General features: G+C 36.6%; 1 protein-coding gene across 2 annotated transcripts in view; it reads right to left on the reverse strand.

Moving 5' to 3' along the window:
* The window catches only part of LOC150100979 (regulator of G protein signaling 20-like), a 56930-nt gene extending 29769 nt beyond the window's left edge, over positions 1 to 27161 (reverse strand). The window contains exons 1-2 of one of the 2 annotated variants that reach the window (XM_090401980.1): positions 27008 to 27161; positions 14533 to 15001 (exon numbers count right to left, since the gene is read on the reverse strand). In XM_090401980.1, the coding sequence (XP_090258106.1) occupies positions 14533 to 14957 (425 nt within the window). In that variant the 5' untranslated portion in view covers positions 14958 to 15001; positions 27008 to 27161. Of the gene's footprint in view, positions 1 to 10060; positions 10146 to 14532; positions 15002 to 27007 lie in introns of those variants that run through there. The other variant, XM_090401981.1, reaches the window with a different exon arrangement.
* Positions 27162 to 27379: the final 218 nt, after the last annotated feature.

Here is a 27379-nt window from a genome sequence, read left to right on the forward strand (position 1 = left end):
TTATTTTATTGTAATGATTTTTCAGTGTTTAGACAACTTTATTATCTTTTATATTTTTATGTTAATGAAACCCTGATGAAGCTACCAGTTTTTTATGGGCGAGCAAAACTAGTAGGCTGTCAATTTCAAATTTTATAGCTAATTAAATATCCTTGTTATTACTGCACGTGCAATATTCATCAAACTATACAATTCATTTTCAGTTTCCACACTCACAACATTCTCATGTAATGCTATAAATTAAAGATGCCAAGAAATTATATTCTTGCTTTAATGATGATGCAAAGTTGGGAAGAATTATAAGTAGCACTGATGATGTTCATTTCATTCAGGAAAATCTGAATTGACTTGGACAAAGAAGTGGAGTTGTAGTTTTAATATCAATAAGCGCAAAGTGTTGCATTTTGGAGTGCTGAAATATAAGGTTGTGTGCTATATCGATAGTGTCGTACTGCAGGAAGTGGATGAGATTAGACATTTTGGGAATGATGGTTGACAGTAGATCAAAGTTTAGAAGGCATATTGCTAGTGTTGCAAAGGCTGCACATCACAGTGCTGCTATGATAAGAAGTACTTAACATGTAGGGATAAAGAAGTGGTTGTGCCATTGTATGACGCACTGGTCAGACCACACTTGGACTACTGTGCTCAAATCTGGTCACCTAGTTTTCAGTGTGATGTGGACACATTGGAGAAGGTTCTGAGGTGAGTGACTAAGACAATTTCAGGACTTTGAACTGCTTGCTATGGAGAGAGGATGAAAAAAAAAAATGCGGATTGCAGTTTGGTGGATAGGAGGAAAAGAGGTAAAATGATAGAGACATTAAAGTTAGTGAGAGGATTTTAGTGGATTAATCCAAAGGAGATTATAAAAAGAGTAGAAGGTAAGAGGGGAAAACCTAGAGGTTATCCCTGGAAGTTATGTAAGAGTGTGGTGAAGAGGGGTGTGAGGAGTAGATTTTTTATATGGAGAATTGTCAGTGAATGGAACACATTACCAGAATGTGTTGTTAATGCAAGGAGTGTTAAGGATTTTAAGATTCAGTACGATAAATATGTTGTCAGTTGAATGAACCTCCCACGATGAGTCTGCCGACTCAATGGAGGGTGCAGTAATAATTATAATAATAATCTTTTATCCAAGTGTAAGCAAACAAAGTTTGCACATGAAGTATCTTCACAACAGGACCACTTGTATATAGAGACTAATGACTTCACATAAATTGTCTTATTATCCCATAATGCAAAACACACATCCTTTAGAGTTGTATAATGCTATTCATTATTGGAAGGTCCACTATCCAGACTGGTTTCGACCTTTATTGAGGTATGGTAAAGCGTGAGGATACCCCCCTCCAAACACTTTTTTTTTTTTTTTAAATGTCAAACCCATATATGAGAGGTTGGTTGATCAACCTATAGTACATACGTTAGTACCATATATGGATAGTGGGTTGGGAAAGGAGGAACTTGTTTAAATTTGATTTGAAACACTGTATATCATATTCCTTGGGAAACACAACAAGGGAGAAAGACTGTTCCACAATGCAGCAGCTGCAGGGATGAAGGAAGAGGAAAAGAAACTTGTTCTGTTTGTTTCAAGGTGCACTGTGAAGGGATGTTGAGCAGCAGTTGCAGGTGTTCCAATGAGCTTAGTACTAAGTGGGGAAGTTATTGATGTTATTTCAGATGAGCATTTCCCATGGAAATATTTGTAGAATATACATGTTGCAGAAACCAAATGTTTGTGTGAAAGTGGGGGTAGCGAGTTGGTAACAGATGGGTCATTAATAAGTCTAATTGCTCTCCTGTGTATTGAGTCGAGCATTTTGAGGGAGCTTTTAGGGTCCCCCATATGTAAGAGCAGTATTCAAGCTGGGCAGATTTGTGATTTGTATAATGTTAACAGCTGTTCAAGGGTGAAGTAATGTCTTGAATGAAAGAGAAATCCTAGTTTTTTTGAAGCTGAGGATGCAAGGGTTCTGATGTGTTTATGCCAGGAGAAGTTTGATGTTAGGGTAATTGCAAGAAGAGAAATCTCAAATTGTCTGGAAATTTGGGTATCGTCAAAAAGAATACTGGGGAAAAAATGGTTATTTTTTTATGAGAAATAAGACAGAATTGGGTTTTATTAGCATTGAAATTGATTAGGTTATCTGAATCCTGTTGGAAGATGGCTCAGTGATCAGAATTGAGGGCAATAGTGGTTGATGTTCTGTACGTTGAGATGAGTTGTGTATAGTAAGGTTTATCAAATGAAAGGGAGGAGTGCAATGTGCTGTCATCTGCAAAACTGTGTATTGGGTTGGAGGTCAACTGAAGTATGTCATTGATATATAGCAGGAAGAGGGTTGGTGAGAGGACAGACACTTGTGAAACCCTGTCATTAATTGAATGGTGAGAGGATAAGGAACCATCCACCATCCTACACAGTGTATGTCCAGATAGAAAGCTGGCAATCCAACTGCAGAAGTCCTGAGACAGACCAAATGATGGTGGTTTGCTTAGTAAGCCTTTGTGCCAAACCCGGTCAAAAGCTATGGAGATATCAAGTGCAGCCACTTGGGATTCGCCAAACTTTTTCATGGCATTTGTCTAGAGATGGGTGACATATCTGCTGGCAGTCGTTTATTAGGAGGGTGCCTTCAAGTTAGAGTAAGAGTTTGGAATTGATGATTTTTTCCATTACTTTACACAGGACTGAGGTAAGCGAGATAGGGCAGTAGTTGGATGGCAGTGACTTCTCACCCTTCTTGGGAATGGGTTGAATATAAGCCAGTTTCCAGGTTGTGGGATAGATACCAATGCAGTAAGAGAGTATATACACTCAACATAGGATAGGAATCATTTCTGGTGCATAAACTTTCAGGACAAGTGGAGGAATGCCATCAGGGAAAGGAGACTTCTTTGTGTCTAATTTGGGCAGTATTCTGCTGATCTCTTTCTGGCAAAAGGATGATATAGGGGTCATTGTATGGTGGGCATGTGGAATGGTTGGGAGCATTTACTATCGTCAGTTCTACATCCATTGGAAGCAAAGTGTGAAGCCAAAAGATTGGCTTTTTCTGTGGGTGATGATGCAATAGAGCCATCTGGGTATGATAGAAGTGAGAATAGTGTTGGGCAGAAGTTATGGCCAATTGCTTTGGTGAGAGACCAAAAGGCTCGGCTGCCATTTGGACAGGCTGCTAGTTTCCTGCTTTTTGCTCTTTCAAACTCTGTTTTGGAAGCATTGATTGTTTTTTTTGCATTTATTTCGGGCTTCAGTATAAGCTCTAGAGGAGGATGAAGTTCTTGATTTGGTACAGTTATGGTATGTTTGGTTTTTCATTTGTACAGCCTTGGCACATCTTTTGGAGAACCACGGTTTGGTTAGGAAATGGAAGTTCAGAGTAGTGTGGGGAATGTATGTTCCCATGCCAGTAAGAATTACTTTGGTGATAAGCTCGGTGCATATGTTTGGGTTGGAAGGTTGGAAGTAGTAGTCCAACCATGGGAATGTGGCAGAGAAGTTGCGGAGGCTGTTCCAGTTGGCACTGTTTTAATGCCAAACTATTCTTGTATGGGAGTGGCTGTGTAAGCATTGTTGAATACTACTTTCATTATGTATTTGGAAGGGTTATTGGTGAGGGGGAATAGAGACAGCAAATGAATTTGACTGATTCTAGGTTGGGTACTCTCTGGCAAGGTATGTCAGAGCGGATGTATGCGAAGATGCCACCCTTGGGTCGAAAGGAATTAAAGAGTGTGCAGTTTGGAAGGTTGAGATAAATAGTTCTGGGGAGTGGTGAGATTTGAGTTTCTGCCAGAAAGAGTAGGTGGGGTTTGGTAGACTGAAGGTGGTAGTGGACACTATTAAGTTTGAAGTTTAGGCCACGGATGTTGGTGAAGTGGATATGCAAGGTTCTGTAAGACATATATTTGACTGCAATTTTCTTGCACATTTCCTATGCAGTGCCTGCATATTGGTTTCCATGGTGGCTACTAGTGGTGTCACTTGATTTTTGCACCAATTTAATTGAGTGATCTACAAGATCACTCTGAATCTCACAGAGTGACCCTTAAGGATTGCTACTAAACTCATCAGTCCTAAATCAATATATGAGAGGAAACTGAGTGGTAACTCCACTCAGTGACAGCAAAATCCTGCCACCAAGCAGAGCCTCTCTACTCCCACTGTAGCAAGCAAACTCAAAGATGAACATTATAAACCACTGTCACTGGGAGCCAGACCCAGAAGGGATACCAAGGCTGAAGTAATGCAGACGTCATATATTTGCCATATACAAGTAGTGAAATAGTGTATCACCTTATTATTAAATTAATCTGGATCAGAGATAGATGATGAAAGTTTTTTCACTTGGTTATACTACAGGTTGATCAAAATTAAAGTATGACTTGAAGGCTTTGTGGAGTGCCAGTCAGTGATCCAAGTGCTACAAAAGTTTGCAGGAATACACTGTATCATGCAGAAGTGATATCTGAGCAAAAAAAAAAAAAAATGTAATTCAAAATTCAACACTAGGGGTACAGTATGATGTACGAAATGTAGATGTAGTAATTTTTCTGTAAGAAGGAGAAAAGTGACACAAGTATAAATAATACATTTTATTCACTTCCATTATGTATCCATTTGCTGTACTGTTTAACGTGCTGCCCTTTCTAGTATGCCACAGACTGCATCCTTTGCAGAGCGTCTTCAATGGTAGAATACAGCTGGTTGGAACTGAAGTTGTGCACATGCTGCGTTATGCTGTCTTTCAATGCTTTATCAGGATTTTCAGTGCTTGTAAGTTATCAGGATGATCCCAATAAACTTGTCTCTGAGAAATCCCAAGAGCCAGAAGTCACAGGGGGTCAGATCAGGTAAACAAGGTCGCCATGTACTGGGAAACACACAGCTGAGAACTGCCTGTACAGATCGACCAATATGTGAATGGGGACAATCCTGCATGAAAATGACTGAATCCATGCACAGGTGTTGTTGTAGCTGTGACATAACAAAATTATTTATCATATTGCAATACCTCTTGGAAGTAACTGAGCAGGTCACAGGACCCAACTGTCACATGCCCTCAAATAAAAATTGTCCAATGATAAACAAAACTGTAAAGCTGCACCAGACAGTAACTTTGGGTGAATGCAAAGGAATTTGTTGGATTGCATGAGTGTTTTGAGTAGCCCATACCTGGCAATTGCAGGTATGCAGAGCTCCATTCAAGTGAAAGCGAGCCTTATCTCATCACAAAATCATCCACGGCCACACAGCATCCAACTCCACTCAAGCAAGGAATGTTAAAGCAAATGTCAGTCAACTTTTCAAGTCCTGTGGGTGCAACTCCTATGTCAGGGTTATCCTGAATGGGTAGAAATGCAGAACCTTGCATAGAATTTTCCAGACAGTTGTGCAAGGCACATCCATGTGTCTTGATACAGTGTGCACTGCAAGAACCAATGCTGCTATTCATGGCCTGCTCCACAACGACAGGAACAATTTCATTCACTTGTTGTCTGATTGGTTTGCAACCAGTGCTTATAATTCCCAATGCTCCAATTTCTTCAAAATGACTAATCATTCATTGCAGAGCACATGGATATAATGGATCTCGTTCACATTTGTTCAGGTGATGAAATTCATGGAGTGCAGCAACAGCATAGCAATTATTTAGGTAGTACAACTTCACAAGCAAAGCGCATTGGGATGAAGTTAGTGCTGTCACTATGGATGATATTAACAACCACAATGAAGGGAAATATCCAGTGTCCATCTTTTTAACCCTCTTCTGGCACCTTCTGAGTTACATGATATGCAAATTCCATGCATTTGGTATTTATAATGATAAACATATATATATTATTGTTCATCTTTACTCGGTAGAAAATCTTATAAAAAATTAGTTTGAATGACTATATACCGAGAATGAAAAAAACAACAAGGTTTAATATTAAGATACAACTAATTAAAAGAAACACACGTATTAACCACAGTGAAAATTATTTAATTGTATATATTTCATCATAATTATCTTAGGACATCATCAGTACAGTAGTTTTAAACAATAATAGGAATAACATACAGTTAGGGCACATGATTACAATAGAATCTCATTAAACGTGCATAACGTGCTACAGTAGTACAAAAAAAAAAAAATTAATTATTTAACACAATTTTGTATGACAATTTCCCATACTTGAGGAATAGTAAGAACGTCGTTGCGGTTTAAGTTTGGTCTGTGTAGTAGGGCTTCAGAACTTTCTTTGTATAAACGTTCATGTTTATGTAAAGATCTATGTAAAAGTTTAGACTTTTCCCAATGGATCCTATGGTTTGGATTTTCAATTCCGTGTTGAATGGATCCAAACTAAAGGATCCACTGGGAAAAGTCTAAACTTTTACATATATCTTTATATAAACATGAACGTTTATACAAAGAAAGTTCTGAAGCCCTACTACACAGACCAAACTTAAACCACAATGACATTCTTACTATTCCTAAAGTATGGGAAACTGTCATACAAAATTGTGTTAAATAATAATTTTTTTTTTTGTACTACTGTAGCACGTTATGCACGTTTAATGAGATTCTATTGTAATCATGTGCCCTAACTGTATGTTATTCCTATTATTGTTTAAAACTACTGTACTGATGATGTCCTAAGATACTTAGGATGAAATATTTACAATTAAATAATTTTCACTGTGGTTAATACGTGTGTTTCTTTTAATCATGATTGCACCACAGGTTTCGTTATTTAAAAAAAAAGAAAAAAGATACAACTAGTTTCATTGAATGATTCAACTTCTTCAGGTATCACAGGCAAAGAATTATACAAAAAATGACAAACATGATAAAATTACATCAACAGATCTAGTATAAAAGACAATAGTACATTTTAAAAACAGGAATGCGAGCTTGAGTTCTAAATTAAAGTTGACTACGTGCGTGAGCTGCCACGAGTGCACCAATACTGAACAGAGGCAATGTGTGTGTCAGAGAGATTGAAGCTAAGACTGTTGTTAATATGGGATGAATCTAGTGAAATTTCTCTAGATTCGATGATCTTTCTTTCGAGTTCATCATAATACACAAGGATATTAGAAGTTTTTGGACAGTCTACGAAGTGTTGGCAGCCTTCGTCCGAGTTAACAGAGAAGAGAACGTGGCTAGAGAGAGCACTGACTCTGGTCCTATTGTAGGAAATGTCTCTCTGGTGTTCTTCCATATGCAAAAGGATGGATTTAGCTCTCTGGCCGTAATATGGTTTTCCACATTCACATAAAATCTTGTAGAATCCTGGATACTGAGTAGGGAGATGTTTCACTTTAGGTTTATTTAGTATAGACGAAGTTTTGGAAATGTAGTGAAGCAAGTTCTAATGTTAAATTTCTTAAGAATTTTTGCTAGTTTTGGGAAGAGAGAAAGCTGATGTATGGCAATGAAATAAAAGCTCTTGGGGGAGAAGAATCTTCAGTAGCAGTAGAGCGATGGAAAGAGAAAAATTTATCAATACAAAAGTCCTTTTAAGTAAACGGAGTTCATTTTCAATTTCTGTTTCATCTATAAGTAAAGATCTGCCTCAATGCCAGGGTTGAAATAATACCAAATTTTTGCGGAGGGCAGTGATGGAAAGAAGCATGAAGGTATCTGTCTGTGTGAGTCGGCTTTCTAAAAATTGAGATTTTGATATTTTCAGTGCATCTCGTAAGTTTTAAGTCCAGAAAGGAGAGACAGTCGTGTCGTTGGATTCCAGTTCGAAGGTAAAATTGATATTTTCATGAAACTTGTTGAGGAGGTCTAGAAACAAATTGAGGGTGTTGATACCGTGTTCCCAGATGAGGAATATATAGTCTATATAATGATACCAAATTTTTGGTTCAAGAGTAGAGGAATTAATTGCTTTTTTTTCAAAATCCTTAAGAAATATATTGGCAAGAATCAGAGAGAGAGCAGACTGCCCATAGTCAATCCTGAGTTTTGTTTGTAGATCTTTTTTTCGAATTTGAAGTATATACATATATACACTTTATATATATATATATATATATATATATATGAGGGTGGCCTGAAAAGTTTGGTGAATGGTCCGATATCTCAACGGCAACATGGGCCAGGTGCACACGCATGCACATGACTATCCAGAGACATGTCAAGAAGCACCACCTAGCGTGGAGTACACGTGATCATCAGGGTAAACCTGCTGTGGGCAGTCAAATGTAGTCAGTGTGAGAGGTAGAGTCACAGTGCAATGGAGCAATGAGTAAACATCAAGTTCTGCTACAAATTGGGGAAAACAGCGATGGAGACGCATGAAATATTGGTGCAAGTGTATGGGACGGAAGCCATGAGCAGAAAATGTGTTTACGATTAGTTCAAACGCTTTCGCGACAGGAAGGAAGCGACTGAGGATGAGCCACGTTTGGGTCAGCCGTCGACAAGCAGAACCCCAGACATGATCTAGCGAGTGCGAAAAATGCTGGCACGAGATCGGCGACTGACTCTATGATTGCTGGCAGAGGAATTGGGCATTAGCAAGGACACGGTGCGCACTACTGTCCGTGAAGATTTGGGTAAGCATAAGATCTATTCCCAGTTTGTGCCGCACAAGCTGACAAAAGAACAGAAAGCAAAACGGATGGAAACCTCTGGAGATTTCAATACCATGTGTGACCAGGATCCATCCTTTCTGCGAACCATTGTCACAGGAGATGAGACCTGGTGCTACCAGCTCGATCCGGAATCTAAGCGGCAATCGATGGAATGCCGTTCATCATCTTCCCTGCGACCCAAAAAGAGTCATCTGCAAAAGTCCAAGGTCAAGACAATGTTGATCGCCTACATTTTGCAGACGTGGTGGCAATCCAAGAACATATGACAGCGGTTCTGCGATCGATTCCTAAAGAAGCCTTTACTAACAGTTTCCAGAAGCTTTATGAACATTGCCAAAAGTGTGCTGTGAAGGATGGGGATTGTTTTAAAGGCCAATAAAGGTAATTTGTTTGTATCTTCTGTTTTATTTGTTTTCTGATACCATTCACCGAACTTTTTAGATGCACCTCCAGCATGACACAGTATATTTCTACAAAGTTTCACAGCATTTGGATCACTGGATGGCACTCCACAAAGCCTTAAACAGTGATAATTTAAATTTGATCACCTTGTATAAATTAAAGATGCCATGAAATTATATTCTTGATTTAATCCATCCAAACAAAGCATCTTCATGACAGGGCTACTTGTATATAGAGGCTAATGACTTCACATCAATTGCCTTAGTATTAGTTTTTTATTATTATTATTGTTATTACGTAACACGTCCAGAGAATCCAAAAACTCATCGAGGGAGGGCGCCTATTCTACAACTCTCCATCTCCACCAACCACAACTACTTTGTGGTTGGTGGAGATGGAGATTCGCTTATCATCTACACCAGTGCTTCCCAAACTTATGAATGCCAAGGCTCCCTTTGGAAAAATTAAAATATTTCATGGCCCCCCATCGAAATATAGACATATATCATCATAATATAGATATATATTATTGTAATATTTATGGTATTTATATTCAATACAATTTATATTCAAGATTTTGGTTTGTAATCTTTTTTTGTGTTTCTTATCAATACCTTTGAAATGAAACTTATATGAATAAGCATATATTTACTAATATTCATTAATTGTCGAAATAAGCAAGAAGCAAAATTTGTTAACCGACACCAATGTGTGATTTTTTCCATTAATATGAAAAAGATCAAAAAAGAAATAATAAAAATTAAATATGTTTCTTTTAAGATTAAAAAAAATCTACTTAGTCTTAAAACATTTTAAATTTGTTTTCATTATTTCACGGCCCCCTCAACAAAACTTACAGCCCCAAGGGGGCCGCAGCCCACACTTTGGGAAGTGCTGATCTACACCAACACCACTACTGCCAACCATTATGGGTGAGCAAAACTAGTAGGTTGTCAATTTCAAATTTTGCAACTAATTAAATATCATTGTTATTACTGCACATGCAGTGTTCACAAAACTATGCAATTCATTTTCAGTTTCCATACTTACCACACTCTCAGGCAATGCATTACACTCACCAACCACTCTACAAGAAAAAAATCTGCTTGTCACAATCTCCATATACAAAGTCCATGGATACCTTCCTCTTCTATTCCTGCCTTTCTCTATTCTATGAAAAATATCTTTGCATTAATCTGGTACAAACCCTTTGCCAATTTATATTATCTTCATATTATTAAGACATAAATTGTCTTTGTGTGTCTTAATATTATTAAGACATATGAGGGGGGGGGTCTGGAAAGTTCTGATAAACACCTAGAAAAAAAAATGATATTAAAGCAACTGATATAACTACAAGAAAGAACATACCTTAAAACCCTTTAACCCCCCTCCATGTTTCATCAAATTGTAATAATTTGTTCCTTTTCTTTTAGGATATACAAGAAGACATAAAATTAATTAATTTCTGTTCTAGGTGTTTATCAGAACTTTCTGGATCCTCCCTCTTGTTTAAAGACATGTTTTAATATTTTTATCCCTCCTTCTCCTCCTATCTACCAGATTCTCCAAATAGCATTATATTAAACTGTTTCATATGCAACATTTCCAGAGACCTAACACTCCTTAGTTACTATTTCTTGGATTTCCTTTCCAGAATTTATTCATCTCCTTAAAAAACAGGTGACTATTTTTTCCTGCACAAATGAATTCATATGTAACCTGATCAAAGCCTTTAAGTGAAACCATATCCTCTTTAATTGTAATGTCAATATCCTTCTCATTATTGCCATAATCCATTGTGTTGTCTTCACATTTCTAGTGGAATGGCTCCTAAAGAAATATGACTGACACATAAATTATTATTATTATTATTATTCAGGCCTCCATGGAGTCAAAACTCATCGTGGGAGGTCCTTCCTAGGAAACACAAAGTCTATCATACCACTCCTTGAACTCATTGTCCATTCTTGCTCTCACCACTCTATTAGGCAATGCATTCCACAGTTCAACCACCCTCCATGCAAAGAAATCACTCCTCACCCTCTTGCTTACAGCTTCCTTTCACAACTTCCAGGGATGAAAGAACTGGGGAGTTCTTTCACTTGTCATCACTCCTTTGCTCTGTTCCACCAAGTCCCAGTGTCAACCCTGTAACTACCTCTCAGCAGTTTAAAATTTTCAATTATATCATCTATCTAACAAACTCTGCAGTCCACATTCCCTCAGCTGATCCTCATAACTAACATTGTACAGTCCTGAAACCATGTGTGTTATCCGCCTGTTGTACCCTTTCCACAGTTAATATATCCCCTTCAAATCCTGGGGACCAAATTTGAGAAAAATAGTCTAAATGTGGTCTGATCAGGGTCTTATACAATGGAACAATAACACTTTTATATCTGCTAGTCAGTGTCCTTCTCAGTATTGCAGCAATCCTCTGGGTTACCTTCACCATCTTTGCAATATGTTCCCTGAATTTCAGGTTTCTATCAATCATCTCCTCCAGTACAGCTCCTCCAACAGAGTATGCTGCCTCTCATCGATGTATCCCAAACTTCAAGACTTTACATTTTTCTGCATTAAACTGAGATCCCCATTCATTTGCCCATCTATCTAGTTTATTCAAATCTTCTTGCAGAGCTGCCACATCTGAACTATTACTAATACCCCTTCCCAACTTCACATCATCTGCAAACAACTGAATATACCCCTGCAATCCACTGATGATGTCATTGATATAAAGGTTAAACAATACAGATCCCAGTACTGAGCCCTGTGGGACCCCACTTGTAATTTTCTGCTTCCTTGATATTGCCTCACCATACACAATTTTCTGATACTTATCAGGCAGCTAATCCTGAATCCAGTTGACTAACCCGACATCTAAACCTGCAACTTAAATATCAGCTTATCATGTGGCACCCCTGTCAAATGCCTTTGCAAAATCCAAAAGAATGGCAGTATATGCCTTTCCCTCATCAACTGCTCTTGTCACTTTATTATAAAAGGCAATCATATTACTTAACAAATCCATGTTGACTCTCACAGATAACATTACCCTCATTTGCTCAATGCTCTATACAGTTCCTCACTAATTTCTCCAAGACCTTAACAACTACTGATGAAACACCAACTGGCCTATAATTAGACAATTCCAATCTGCTACTGCCCACCTTCCTTCCATTCCTTGGGTACCTTTCCCGTAGCCAGATTTCATTGAAAAGCTAGGTCAACAGAGCTGTCAGTTCTTTAGCACATTCTCTCAAAACCCCATGGTGAAATATCATCCAATCCCACAGCTTTACTGACATCCAGAATACTCAGTAGTTGGAACACACCCTCCTCTTGCACCTCTAAATGTCGAACCTGCCCTATCCCTTTAGTATTAAAACCAACTTCTCCAGGATGAAATACTCAATAAAGTGTTCATTGAGCAACTCCACTATGTCCTCTGCATCAGTCACTCTATTCCCATTTTTATCCCACAATGTCATTCTTCCACAATCATTTCTCCTCCTACTGGCCAAATAGCTAAAAAATTCCCTAGGATTTTCTTTGGATCTTGGGATCAATCTCTTCTCATATTCCAATTTTGTCTTCCTTACCATACTATTCACTGTCCTAGCCTGAGTCTTATATTCTTCATACATCTGCTCTCCACCCCTCTTCTTATATCTCTTCCATACCTCTTTTTCACCTGCAGTTGTTCCTGTTTGGTATTGTTTTTCATCCACTTTACACCAAATTGTGTCCTCTCTTTTAACTCACGGAATATAGCTTACTATTGCTGTTAACAAATATTCCTTCACAATCTTCCAAGCACTAATGATATCTCAGCCTTCCAATTCTACCCTTCATGGAACTGCCCCAAGTTGACATCTAAGACTATTATAATCACCCACCTTATAATTCCACATACGTTCCCTTCTCTTTGATACTCCTGCATGTCTATTCATCTTCCAAGTCAAAACAACATGGTTCAAGCTAGAGGGGAATTGTTATCAGATTAATGTGAAGGAGATTTTTCAAAGAATGGTGGGCAACAGCGATAGATGGATCAAGGAGCCATGTTTATTTCCCTGTTTATACATCTTCCAGGGATGGAAGATGTATAAACAGGGAAATAAACAGGTTGTGAACAAGATAGAGAGGAGGTTCTTTACACTCTCCATGTAATGGCAAGTAGAATACATTGGCTAAGAATTTAAGCCATGGTTTAATGACCTTATGTGTGACAGTGAGAATCTTCTGCAGTGAATCTTCTGACTCTATGGAGTTCTGATGTTATTACTAATAAATAATAATAATATCTGTATCCATATCTAAACTTTGAGAAACAGTACTTCTTAGTGCTTCCATATAATAATAAGGACCATACTGGATATCTAACTGATGATAATTATTCCTCATGTTTTATTAGCTCTAGCCCAGGCTAAAATAATATAACTTACTAAAAAAATGTTCAATTTATGTATTTAATTAGGTTGTATGACATATATGATGTGAATGAAACATAAATTGGTGAAGAGTTTGTACTAGATTAGTACAGAAGAGATTCTTCAAAGCGTAGAGAGAGAGAGAGAGAGAGATGGATAATACAGATCATCCCTAGAAGTTATGTAAGAGGGATGTGAGGTACAAGTGCTTTGTATGGGGCATAACTGGCAGTGCCTGAGAATGTGGTAAGTGCAGAAACAGTGGATTAGTTTATAGCATTTGGTGCAGGCATTCATGTATGAATGTGTGCAACAGTAAGCAAAGATATTTCCCAATTCAATCTGTAACTCCATGATATTTAATATGATGATGATGATAACTTAACAAAGAAAATGTTAAGCAATTTGATATCATCTAATAGCTACAGTCTCACATTTTGCCTTATTAACAAACATGTTTGATGTAATGATAGCTAAGTCATTTGGTAGAAAGCTTAACTAGCATCAGTTATATAAGAAAATCATTTTTCACATTTCACATGTGAGTAATGTCCTTATTAAAAGAGTTTCACAATGAATCACTTACTTATCACAATATCCTTATACATACGTATAATAAATTAGGTTATTGAATTTCACTCTCTGCAATGAGTCAATACAAATTAATATATTTTGAATTCAAGCAGTTATTATAAATTTATGAATTCTAAACATATTAACAAAAAAACAATAGTATTAAAATAAAATAAAATAATAACCAAGTGAAAAACTCTGAATGTATATATCAACAAAATATTGCAATTTTGTATTCATGCCAGGTAGAAATTAATTATTTTATTTAATTATAATTTCAAAATTTTTGTTTCTTGATAAATAAATGAACTGACATATACTAAAGTTATACTGTGCTCCTTGTTAGAGGGAGTAAGTGTCATTGTAATAAAACTAAAACTTATAGCAGAGCTAACCATGTGTAGGCAAGAGGTTAAGGAAGTGAAAAAAAAAAAGGAAAGGAAACTCAATAACGGACGTCTTTGTATTATGTAATTTGACTACTGAATAATATAAAACATTTTCACTTACCATGAGCAGCTACAACAACACCAACAAAAGCAACATGATTTAAAATTTTTGTTCTGTGTAGGAACATTCAAACTGTTTTTTCCAGAGTACTTTATATTTATAGAACTGGAAGTAGAGCAAACATCAGTATTTCCTGTAAATAAATGTGCTCTCTCTGGGCTACACCTCTCAATTAAATTCTTAGATGAACCTGATTCACCTTCATTACACTCTCTCTTGTAACTATCCAATCGCTCAAAACTGTCTTGAATGATATTTGATTGATTGTGCTCTCCATTCCCATTAATTTCTTGTGTCCCTAAGAAACTGTACTTTGTGGTAACATCAACCTCTTGGAAACTATTATTATCTTGAGAATGAATATTATTAACAACAATATGATTATTTCCCATAGGAGTATGAAATGAATTCTGTTCACACTGCATTCATATTTCTTTTTAATAATCACACTTTCTGTTTATTATGACATCTAAAAATAAAAAAATGTACAGTTTTTTAAATCATATAAAGTATATTTTAATAAATTAGAGAAATTACTTAAAAATATAAAATAAATTTTATGTTAAGATCTACAATAGCAAAATAGCATGAAGTTTCTGTATGCTTGAAAATAGAATAAGAATGAAAATAATAATTTAATTTCTTGTCAAGTACAACTTACTTTCTTTCCCATTTAAAAAAAAAATGCTGTATCCAAAGCAAAATTTATTTTTATGTCTTGTCAAGAAACACAATTAAATTTGGTAGAATGGTAAAATTCTCTAAGAATGATTTTTTGAACATCTGGAATTTTTCAGCTTATGTTATACTAACCAAAAATAATTAATTTAATTATGTCAGACTGGCATCGTTAAGAAACAACACACACACACACACGCGCGCGCGCGCTCGCACACACATATATATATTCATTTTAATATAAAGTGACTAAAAATCCGAGAATTATAACAAATTGAGATTTATTTGAAAATGCAACATGTTTCGTCGGGACACTGAAAAAAACATTCAGACACTCTAAAGCTATACAATTATAAAGGTATAATATTTCACTGTAAATTACAGTTATTATGAACTTGAGCTATAGTCCGTGTTAAAGTTCTATTGTTGTACACTTGTGCATGTGTAGAACCACGCGATCTCCAGTATCTGATAGTAGAGCTGAAAGAGTCAGGCAAATTATAGCTGAGATTATTGTTCATATGAAGAGGGTCCAAGGCGATTTCTTTTGACTCGACAATGCGGCGTTCTACCTCATTGTGGCAAAATGTGTAGGTTTGAAGTTGTTGTCCAATTTACTTCATATTGGCGGCTTTCGTTGTTCGTGTTTATTGAAAACAGGACATGGCCTGATAGGGCAGTAGCTCTGGTTCTCTTGTAAGCAATGTCTCTCTGGTGTTCCTCGAGACATAGGAGGATAGATTTCTCCGTTTGGCCATTGTAAGGTTTTTCCGCACTCACATGTGACTTTGTATACACCTGGGAATTGAGAGATTGTTTGTAGTTGCTGAAACTTGATCTTATTTTTGGAAGAGTCGAGAAGCATGTTTGTATGTTAAATTTCTTTAAGATTCTACTCAGTTTTTTGGATAGTGTGCTGATATATGGCAAGGAGATATAACCTTTGGAGTCATCCTGTGTCTCTACGTTGCTACGTTGACGGTGGGATAATTGTTTGTTGATACTTTTTTAAAGAGTAGGATTTGCTTTTAAAGGTCCATTTAAGATATTGTAGTTCTTCTTCATCTGACAGTACAGATCTTGCATGATTCACAAGAGTTGATATAATACCCAACTTTTGCGCTGGATGGTGATGTGAGTACGCATGCAAATATCTGTACGTGTGCGTTGGCTTTTTAAATATAGAAACTTTTATTGATTCAGGCGTCTTGGTGAGTTTAACATCTAGGAAACAGAGGGAACTATTTTCTTCAATCTCCGTGGCCAATTTGATATCCTGATGGAGGTTGTTTTAAGTGGTTGAGAAAACCTGTGAAGATTCTCAATACCATGCTCCCATATGAGGAATATATCGTCCACATATCTAAGCCAAATTCTTGGTTTTAAACTAAAAGAGGAGATTGCCTTTTGTTCAAAATCCTCGAAAAAAATGTTGGCTAATATAGAAGAGAGAGGGCTACCCATAGCTAATCCTTTGACCTGTTTATAAAGTTTACCTTCGAATTCAAAATAGCCAGAGTTTACACAGTGAGATAGTAGAGAGAACATTTTATTTGAAATCTTGTTCTTGAAAATATGGAGAACTTCTTGTGTTGGAATGTTGGTAAAGAGTGCTACCATGTCAAAGCTCACCATGATGTCAGCAGATTTGAGTTTTACGTCCTTGATTTTAGAGACAAAATCTGTTGAGTTTTTAATATAAGAAGAAGATTTTCCCACATAAGCTTTTAACGATGATTAAGTTGTTGGAGAAGCTGGTGAGAACTGGAATCCAAAATTAGGTTGATAACAATGGTATTATCTTTGGTGGACAGCATGGATTTGCTAAAGGGAGATCATGTTTTAGAGTAATCTACTTACTAATTACAATAAGGTGATAGCTTCTTTGGACAGTAACATACTTAGATTTTGCAAAGCCTTTTGATAGATTACCATGTGATAAGTTGATAGCCAAACTAGAGGAGATAGATTTGGATATTAGATTAGTGCATTGGATCGGAGATTGACTATCTGATAGGTATCAGCAAGTAGTGTATAAGGGAGAAATATCCAGGAAGAGGAAAGTCACTAGTGGTGTGGTGTGCCTCAGGTCTGTTTTATGGTCATTGCTATTTAATATGTATGTTAATGATATTGGTGAAGATTTGGATGGGGATATTCAGCTGTTTGCAGATGATGAAAAGTTGGGATGAACTATGAAGAGTTGAGAAGATGTTGTGGCCTTACAAGAAGACTTGAATAAATTGAATGAATAGGCACGGAAATGGGGATGTGAGTTCAATGTTGCAAAATGTAAGGTTTTAAAATTTGGGAAACAAAGATGGGATGTAGAATTTATGCTTGGTGGGGATATATTGTTGGAGATAGAGGAAATAAGAGATCCTGGGGAGTGATAGTGGATAAGGATCTGAAATTTAGGGAACACATTGCCAAAATTGTGAGGACAACACAAAGAAATCTGGGAATGATGCATAGGACACTAACTTGTGGAGTAAGGAGATTCTTGTTCCATTGTATAAGGCTTTGATTAGGCCACACATGGATTACTGTGCACAGATTTGGTCACCTGGTTTTCAAAAGGATGAAGAGATGTTGGAAAGCGTCCAGAGGCAACTTACTAAGGTAATTTCTGATTTCTGGAATGTCAACTATGAGGAAAAGAAGATGCAGTTTGCAGTTTGACAAACCCAGGTAACAAACACAGGTTTGGTCACCTGGGTTTCTTGGGGACCAGGAGGTGGCAGAGAAGATTCAGAAATGAGTGACTAAGCTCGTGACAGGTCTGTGAAAGTATAGGCTGAAGGCCTTTGGGGTAAAAAGTTTAGTTGACAGGCAGAGAAAAGGGGACATGATAGAAACTTTTAAGATATTAAAGGGGTTTTATAAAATTGATGCAAAGGAAATTTTTCAATATATGACAATTAGTCAGAGAACTAGGGGCCATCCATATTTATTATTGTACAGGCACCTCCATGAAGTCCTAAGCCTCATCGTGGGAGACCTAACTATCTGCGCAATATTTATTGTATCTCTCCTTGAATCCATTAACATACAAAGCATTTACAACTGACTCAGGCAACCCATTCTATTCATTCACCACTCTCCAAGCAAAAAATGTACTCCTCACACCCTTGCTAAACACACACACACACACACACACAACTTCAATGGCTTATCCCTTGTTCTGCCCCCCCCTAGCCAAGTGCCGAAATAGTTCCTCTTCCTCAGTCCGATAAAACCTTTTAAGTAACTTAAATGTTTCTATCATATCCTCTGTTTTTTTGTCTAGCAACAAACTTTTGAAGCCCTCCAATCTATCCTTATAGGGTCCATACCACAGGCCACTCATTTGTGGATTCTCTCCACTATTTCATCCTCAAGAAAACGAGATGACCAGACCAGACCTGAGCAGTGGTAATCTAGCAGTGGTAGCCATGCCTTTATCCTGGTTACTTAATGAAAGTCTTACAGTAGGGAAGGTTCCTGAGGAGTGGAAAGATGGCAAAATAATACTTCTACACAAGCATGGTTCTAGGACAGAAGTTTCCAATTATAGACCAGTCTGTATATCTGTGAATACAGGATTGGATTGATGGACATAAGATTCTCTATGATGGTCAGCATGAGTTTGTGAAAGGCAGGTCTTGTTTCAGCAATATGCTTATATTTTATGATAAGGTGAGGAATGTGTTTGATGAAGGAGATTCATTCACAGTGATTTTTCTGGGACTTTCCAAAGGCATTTGATATATTACCACATGACAGATTAGTGTACAAGCTGCAGAAGATGGGATTTGATAACAGATTGGTTAGAAGGATTGAAGATTGGCTTTTTGAAAGATACCAGTAAGTTGTGTATGATGGAGTAGTGTCTCAAAAAAAAGGAAGGTGACCAGTGGCATTCCTCAAGGTTCTGTTCTTGGGCCTTTGCTGTTTAACTTGTTTGTAAATGATCTACATCATGTGAACTGACTGGAGATCTTCAATTGTTTGCTGATGATGCAAAGCTGGGAAGAATTATAAGTAGCACTGCTGATGTTAATTCCCTTTAGGAAGATTTGAATAGAATTTTGACTTGAACAAAGGCGTGGGGGGAAGTTGTAGTTTTAATAAGTGCAGGGTGTTACACTTTGGTGTACAGAGATATAAGACTACATACTATATTGGTGGAGGTGAACTTCAGGAAGTGGATGAGATTTGGAATCTGGGATGATGGTACACAGTGGACTAATGTTCCGATCATTGCTGCTGTGATAAACAGTACATTGACATTTAGGAATAAGGAGGGGCCGGTGACTCTATAGTGCCATTGGTCTGACTACACATGGATTATTGTGCTCAAATTTGGTCACATAGTTTTCATTGTGATGTGGAAAGAATAGAGAGGGTCCAAAGATGAATGATCAAAGTGATATCAGGACTCTAGAGTAGAGGTGTTCTGCAGAACCCCAGAGTTCTGCCAATAAAATTTGGGGTTGTGAAATATAATTAGTTTTTGAGCTCTAATTAATAGTTTAAAAAGTATGTATAAAAAATTCTTTTAAATAAAGTTTCAAAAATTTCAATAAAATCAGTGGAGTCAAGTGATGGATGAATAAATTGAATATTTGCATTTGATTCTCCCACCATTAGTTGACAAAATCATCCGTAGTGAGGTGGAGACACAGCAGTGAGTTTAAAAGAAGAATATCTAAATTTATTCAAAAAGGCTCGTTGTTTGTTGCCGTTCATTATTATTATTATTACGGATATCTCCATGGAGTCAGTAGACTCATCGTGGGAGACCCAAACTAGTAAAACAATATCTGTCATATCTCTTCTTGAATTCATTTACAGACGAAGAACTCACAACTAAGTCAGGCAAAGTCAGGTGGTGAATGAATTCCATTCATTCACCACCCTCCAGGCAAAAAAACCTTGTTCTCACACCCTTGTTAACCACATTCTTCTTTAATTTCCAGGGATGACCTCTTATTCTTCCATCACTATCACACAGCTGAAACATTTCCCCTGTATCAATCCTATAAAAACCTTTCAGTAATTTAAATGTTTCTATCATATCCCCACTTCTCTGCCCATCAACCAACCCCTGCAATCCACAAGCTCTCAATCTATCAATGTAGAGAGCATTTTTTACATCATTCACCAACTTAGTCACTCTTCTCTGAACCCTCTCCACAGCCTCCCCATCTCCAAGGAATCCAGGTGACCAGACCCAAGCACAGTAATCCAAATGTGGAAGTATCAACGCCTTACAAAGGGGAACAATAACCTCTCTATCTCTGGATGTCAGTGTGTTCCCTAACAACCAAGTAATCCCACGTGCAATCCCGGACACCCCAGCAACGTGTCCCCCAAACCCCATCTCCCCATCCACCAACACCCTTAAGTCCCTAGCCTCATCAATCTCCTGGAGCACCGTTCCATCAATGTAGTACACAGCCGGTAATCCCCCAATCCCAAAATGCATAACTTTTTACACTTTTCCACATTGAACTGACATCCATTACCCTTTGCCCACCCTACCAGCCCATCTGAATCATCCTGCAAACTTTCAACATCAGCTTGATTTTTTTATTGCACCACCCAACTTTGTAGGCACACTACTGGTCACCTGCCTCATCCTGGACTCGGTTCCTCCATACACCACCTTCTGGTATCTCTCCCTGAGCCATTCTCCTGTCCACATCACCAATTTAGTATCCATTCCCATCAGCTGCAATCTGCATAATAGTGTTCAATGGGGGTATCCTGTCAAAAGCCTTAGCAAAATCCAGAAGGAACTGTGTAGCCAGTTCCTTTGTTTAACTCAGATGTCATTCTATTATAAAACGTTAATAGATTGCTAAGGCAGGATCTACCTTTAACAAAACCATGTTGGTCTCTATAGAATATCCTGATCCACCCATTCTTGAATTTTGTCTTTAACCAACTTTTCCAATACTTTTACCACTACTCCTGAGATGGCAAGTGAAAAATAAACTTTCAACATCTTTCTCTAAATCCAGAGTAATTTATTAAAAAAAGGGTGGCACACCATTTGGCAACTCCTATAGGTAGAGATGACCTGCGAATGCTTCTGCCTGGTATCTCAACTTGGGCCTGGCTCCCACTGAAGAAACCTCAATAAAGGTCGAAACTAGTCTGGGTAGTGGCCCTTCCCTTAATGCATAACATTAGACATATCCGCAAGGAGATGTGTTTTGCATTATAGGAGACACTGAAACAGGAGTGTTGGTATCTTGCTCCACCTTTGCAACGAGTTGCCCTGGTGTTGTACCACCTTACCCCAGTCCTGAAGATACTTTCAGGTGCAAACTTTGTTTGCTTACACTTGGATAAAGGATTAAACTAAATTTATTATACTCTAACCAAGTGAAAAATAAACTTTCAACGGTCTGTAATTAACTACTGCAGTTTTAGAGCCACCTTCATGCAAAGGAACCACTTGGACTAACTTCCACTCCCTAGGGATAGGCTTACCATACTTCCCAGTTTGAAGGTATGGTCCCGGCGTCCCAGCCAGTTTGTCATTTTGTCCTGGTTATTTGGTAAAAATTTAAAGTGCAGAATATACATGCAGTACAAAAAGTGCAGCCTCAGAAAATGGAGATTAGACAATATGAATACCCCACTTCAACTCTGGCCTATACTGCGTGGCAAGTCAGTCATTGTTGATCATGTGCAATCTTAGTTGAGTTTAGATTGCGAGTCGATGTTTATTTTTGGCATGTTGTTTGTGATTTTTTTTACTTCATTAAATTAATTTGACCCAAAAATGCCAAAAAGAAACTGTGTGTTTACAGATGAATTAAAAAAGGATTATCCGTTTTTGAAAAAAGTTTGTGGTCATATTGACAAAGTGAAATGTGAACAGTGCTCTTCAGAATTTTCTGTGGCTCATGGTGGGCATTCAGACATAAAAATCACTTGACATGTGCGAAACATAAGGCTAGTCTAGCAGGGGCAATAACTTCCTCAAAGATATTGTCATATTTTAAAGGTGCCGATCCAAGTGACAAAGAATTTTTAATAACTACTAAAGAAGCAACTTTTGCATTTCATGTTGCTGTTCACAATCTCAGCTTTAAGTCTGCCGATTGTTCATCTAAATTGATATCAAAGCTTTTTGAAACAAAGTTTAGACTGGGTAGAACAAAATGTGAAACTGTCATTGTTAATGTGATTGAGCCACTGTTGTTTCAGCAACAACTTTGTGAAGATTTAAACCAAACAAATTTTGTGACAATATCAATTGATTCTTCCAACAGGAAAGAAATTAAAACTGTGCCATGTGTTGTGTGGTATTTTGCACCAGATTGTGGAGTAAAAGTTAAACTTTTAGACTTTCAATCAGTTCCTGGTGAAACTGCAGAAATACTGACAAACCATTTAATGTCAGTTATGAAAACTCATAATATAACAAAAAAAATTATTGGATTTTGTGGAGATAACTGCAATACCAATTTTGGGGGTGTAAAACAGTGAGGAGAAAACAATATTTAGAGTCACTCAACTAAAAGTGTTCTGTGAATTTGCAGATGTAGAGTATAAAAAGGTTCTTCAACATGGCAACACCTGTTTTCTATCGCTACTTCCAGCTATTGACAGAATACTTGAAATCTATGAGGGACTGAAATCATATTTTATTTCACAAGAACACTGTCCGGTGATGATAAAACAGTTCTTTGATAATGATTGTGGTGAAATGCATTTGTGGTTTGTGCACGGGCAACTCAAATTGTTTAACAAATCTATCTTGATTATGGAAAGTACAAAAGCGAGTGCAACAGATATTGTCATTGAACTTAGAAAATTAAAAACAAATCTTGAGGAAAGGCATGATAATAAATTTATACCTCAAGAAGCAAAAAAGCTTTTTAGAATACTGGAAAATAATGGAAGTATTAATATTAATACAATACTATAAGAGTTTACAAAATTTTATGACCGATGTCTTTCTTACATTGAGCTTTGAGAAAACAGTTTTGGTGGAACAGAATCTTTTACTTGGATAAACAACAATGAATTAACTTGGTTGGAAATTGAAGCGTCAGGTGAAAAAATTAATGAAACTCTTGCAAATAATGCAATAAACATGAATGAACTGTTTGATGAAGTGGTGATTGCAAAAGCTTTTTGGTCGACAAACTATGACATTTTGAAAAATACAAGTTGCAAAGAAAAATGGATACAACTATTCAGTCATTTCAAAGAAAAATACATTTCATTGCCCAATCTTGTCCAAATTATAGAATATATTTTCAGCCTTCCAGGCACATCTTCACCTGTTGAAAGGATATTCTCAATAATGAATAACATATGGTCTGAAAGAGGTAGAATGGCTGAATCAACAGTAAAAGCTGTATTGTGCTGCAAACTTAATAGTGAACTAAATTGTAGTGAATATTTCGACGCGATTAAAAATAACAAAGAATTTTTAAAGAAAGTTCACGCTAGTGATAAATATTAATAACTTTTTAATAATAAGTTATGTTCAGTTAAGAGTAATTAAAAATTATTACTACAAAATGTTGTTTTTTGTTAACCACTCCGTTATTTAGCCTTTTGAATCATAAGTACTTAATGTAGAAGGCGTTACTTTCTGTTACTTAATGTAGAAGGCGTTACTTTCTGTTACTTAATGTCCCGGTTTGATAAAAAAAATTTTATGGTAAGTCTACCTAGGAACCATACCAGAGTTCAAACTTAAGTTAAATATCCAAGTAAGAGGGGTTAACAATTCCTTTGTACATTCACGCAACACCCAAGCTGATATTCCATCTAAACCTACAGAAGTGTTTGTATTTAAATTTTGAAATATATATTAAATACCTCAGATTTCTTAATCTCAATTCTCACATTAGTTATTGCTACAGGTACAGAGATATCTTCACTTGGGTGATACTCTTGAAAAGTGATCACTCAGCAACCTGATCATTACATCTGACCCCATCACCTCAATACCATCAGCACCCACCAAAGTTATCCCTCCAAAGTTATTCTTTCCCCCCCCCCACTACCTACCACACAGCGGAAGAACTCTTTGAGACCACACTTGATTTCATTTGTGTGAAAGCAGATTTTCACTCTACACTGTGACAAAAACAAAATACAGAAGTAAGTTGGATGTCACTCCTGATATTAGAATTGAGCTGTCCATGATTAAACCAAATTTTGAAAGAAAACTGAAAGAAAAGAAAATAAGTTTAATCCTTCACATTAATTACCAGTTTGAATTAATAATATTTGCTTTTCCATTATTAATCTATTTGTTTTTTATATATTTTAAATAAATTATTTTTGATTTTTTGTTTTTACTTATAATCATAAAAATTATCAGGACTCCAAAATTGTTTATCAAGGTGAAAAGGGTTCTACAATTAAAATAAATTGAGAACCGCTGCTTTCGAATGTTGGTCATGAAAAGCATTTGAAGGAATGTGGATTACAGAATTTAGTGGACAGCAGGAAAAGATGAGATATGATTGAGACCTTCAAGTTAGTTAAGAGATTCGATCAGATTAATACAGAAGGAATTATAAAAAGAGCACATAGGAAGAATGAGAGGCCATGCCTGGAAGTATTAAAGATGTAGTGAAGAAGGGTGTGAGGAGTAGATTTTTTATGTGGAGAGTTGTTGGTGAGTGGAATGCATTGCCAGAGTGTATTGTGAATATAGGGAGTATAAATAACTTCAAAGTCCATTATGATAAACATGTTGCTGGTTGAGTGGACCTCACACAATGGAGTCTATTGACTACATAGAGGTTACCAAAATAATGATAATAAAAAATAAAATTCATCTCCCACCTAAAGACATTCCCAAACATCTGTGTTCATAATGAGATTCAAGCCAATTGATGAGACATTGTATATTGGTTTACAATTTTTTATCCGGGATTCATATAAAAATATTTAAATAAAAAGCACAATGCATTCCATTTACCCCCCCACCACCACCACCAGTCTCCATGTAATCTACACATTCCCTTCTTTGCTGTATCCTTATCCATTTTCTATGGATGGCCTCTCATTTCTCCCCCCCCCCCCAATTATTCTCTCCTCCTTTACTCTATGCATAATACCTTGCATATTAATCCTAAAAAATATTGTAATCAGCTTATATGCCTTGATAGTATTACCTCCTTTCTACCTATTCACTAATCTCTGCAGTTTAAACCTCTTCTACCCTTCCCATAACCAGCATCCCAGAATACTGATAGCATGTTAGTCACACATCTCTAGAGACACTCTGTGTTTCCACTGTGATGAGTTCAATCCTCTCTTCATCTTGTGTTCTTACCTCTATGTCAGTACCCTCCATATCATAGCAGCAATGTGCTGTACAGTCATTGCAACACTAGAGTGCACTCTTTAAGCCAGATGAAATGCCCATGTATATTGAAACCTTAAAAAAAAAAAAAAAGTTTGTGTAGAGTGAGAGGATAAAAGGATATTTAGAGCAGACTATAAGAAGTCAGAAGGACTTCTTGTGTTTTTAGGTATTCTGAAATTCTGAATATGTATTTCAAAATATCATTTCTTATAGTATTTATGACTGTTGTTGAGTGTGACCTGAAAATACAAAGGACCAAAAGTGCTTCTTGTGCTTATGAGAAAATGCACATGTGAAGATGTGAAAATGCTTATGAGAAAGCATTTTTCTCATAATCATTAGAACTGAAAACCAAAATGTTTTCAGTTCTAATTATGCATATTTTGTTTGTTTTTAGTTTCTTTTCATTCAATTAGTTTTACCTGGTGCAAAATTTAACTAGTGACATCCAGTTAAACAGATACCCCATTTAACACGAGATATCTAATTTTTGATAATGAACTTTTAATGATAATTTGATTATCTGTCACATACTGAATAACTATTTGAGGAATCCCTTAATTCTATATTATACTTGACAAGAAATTGTATTGATTTAATCCTATAACCAAGCATAAAAATAAGTATAAAATAACTTTATGACTAGTCTATTTGTATATAGAGGATGATGACTTCACATCAATTGCTTTAGTATCACATAATACAAAAACCTTAATACATTGAAACCAAGTGGAAAAACATCTCACAACTATTTCTCATTCAAGGCATTTAATAACAAGGTGTTACACCTTTTTTCTACTCGTATATGGAAAATATATGACCTGCATTGATCTAACTATGGTATCTTCTTGGGTCTGGCTCCCACTAATGAGATTGTAATAAAGGGCAAAACTAGTCTGGGTAACCTTTCCTATAAGATTTCAGTATTATGGGATACTAAGTTAATGATGTGACGTCAACAGTCTCTATATGCAAGTCAAAGAGTCATGAAGTTACTTCACGCTTGTACTTACACTTGGGTACAGAATTAAAATAAGAATATAATTTCTTGTCAAGTGTAATATATGTCACAACCAAGCAAGAAAACTTTCCATAATAACCCTGTTAATATGGGATCTCTGTTAATTATTTAATTAATTACAAAACCTGGAATAATTACAAGCCTTTACCTTTCTTAGGGTATGATCTATCTATGATATTCACATTTACAGAACTGACTCTCTCTCTCTCTCTCCAGCTAAGCTAGTTCCCCAAACCATCTATTTCTCACCAACAACACTGATGCATAGATTATAGTTACTTAATCTGTGGTTATCGTGACCAATAGCGTACTTCTTTTTCGCTTGTATATTATTACCGTAATAAATACACATGATAAACGATGAATGGCGAGAAAATATACATATCCAAATGCTAATTGATCAGTCACCTAAAAGATCCATAAGTTTGAGTAGTTACCTCGTTTAAAGGATTGGTGCTACTGCTCCTTGCATTTAATATACTTTCAAAAAACTGCAAAGATTAATTTTCTTATCTCCGAGAATAATGCCATATTTAGCAGTTCTCTTGCCTCTAAGTGTGTTCACAATTCTTCACTCTAACGCGGAGAGTTAGCACAGCACTATCCACGGATGATATGCAGGCAAGTGAGAATGTTGCCTGACATCACGGTTGCTATGACAACGATCTTTTCAAGAGTTATAGGAGACGACAAACGTCAGTTGCTGAAATGTAAAACAGCAAAGTGAGTACAGATTTAGTTCAAGAAAGAGGTACTTCTATCAGTTCGGTGAAAGTCTCAGCCTTAAGCAGGAAGAATGCGTCACAACT

This window comes from Typopeltis vanoorti, chromosome 12 (genome assembly GCF_054136105.1).
Source record: "Typopeltis vanoorti isolate ZY-2024b chromosome 12, IOZ_Tvanoo_1.0, whole genome shotgun sequence".
Taxonomy (NCBI): domain Eukaryota; kingdom Metazoa; phylum Arthropoda; class Arachnida; order Uropygi; family Thelyphonidae; genus Typopeltis; species Typopeltis vanoorti.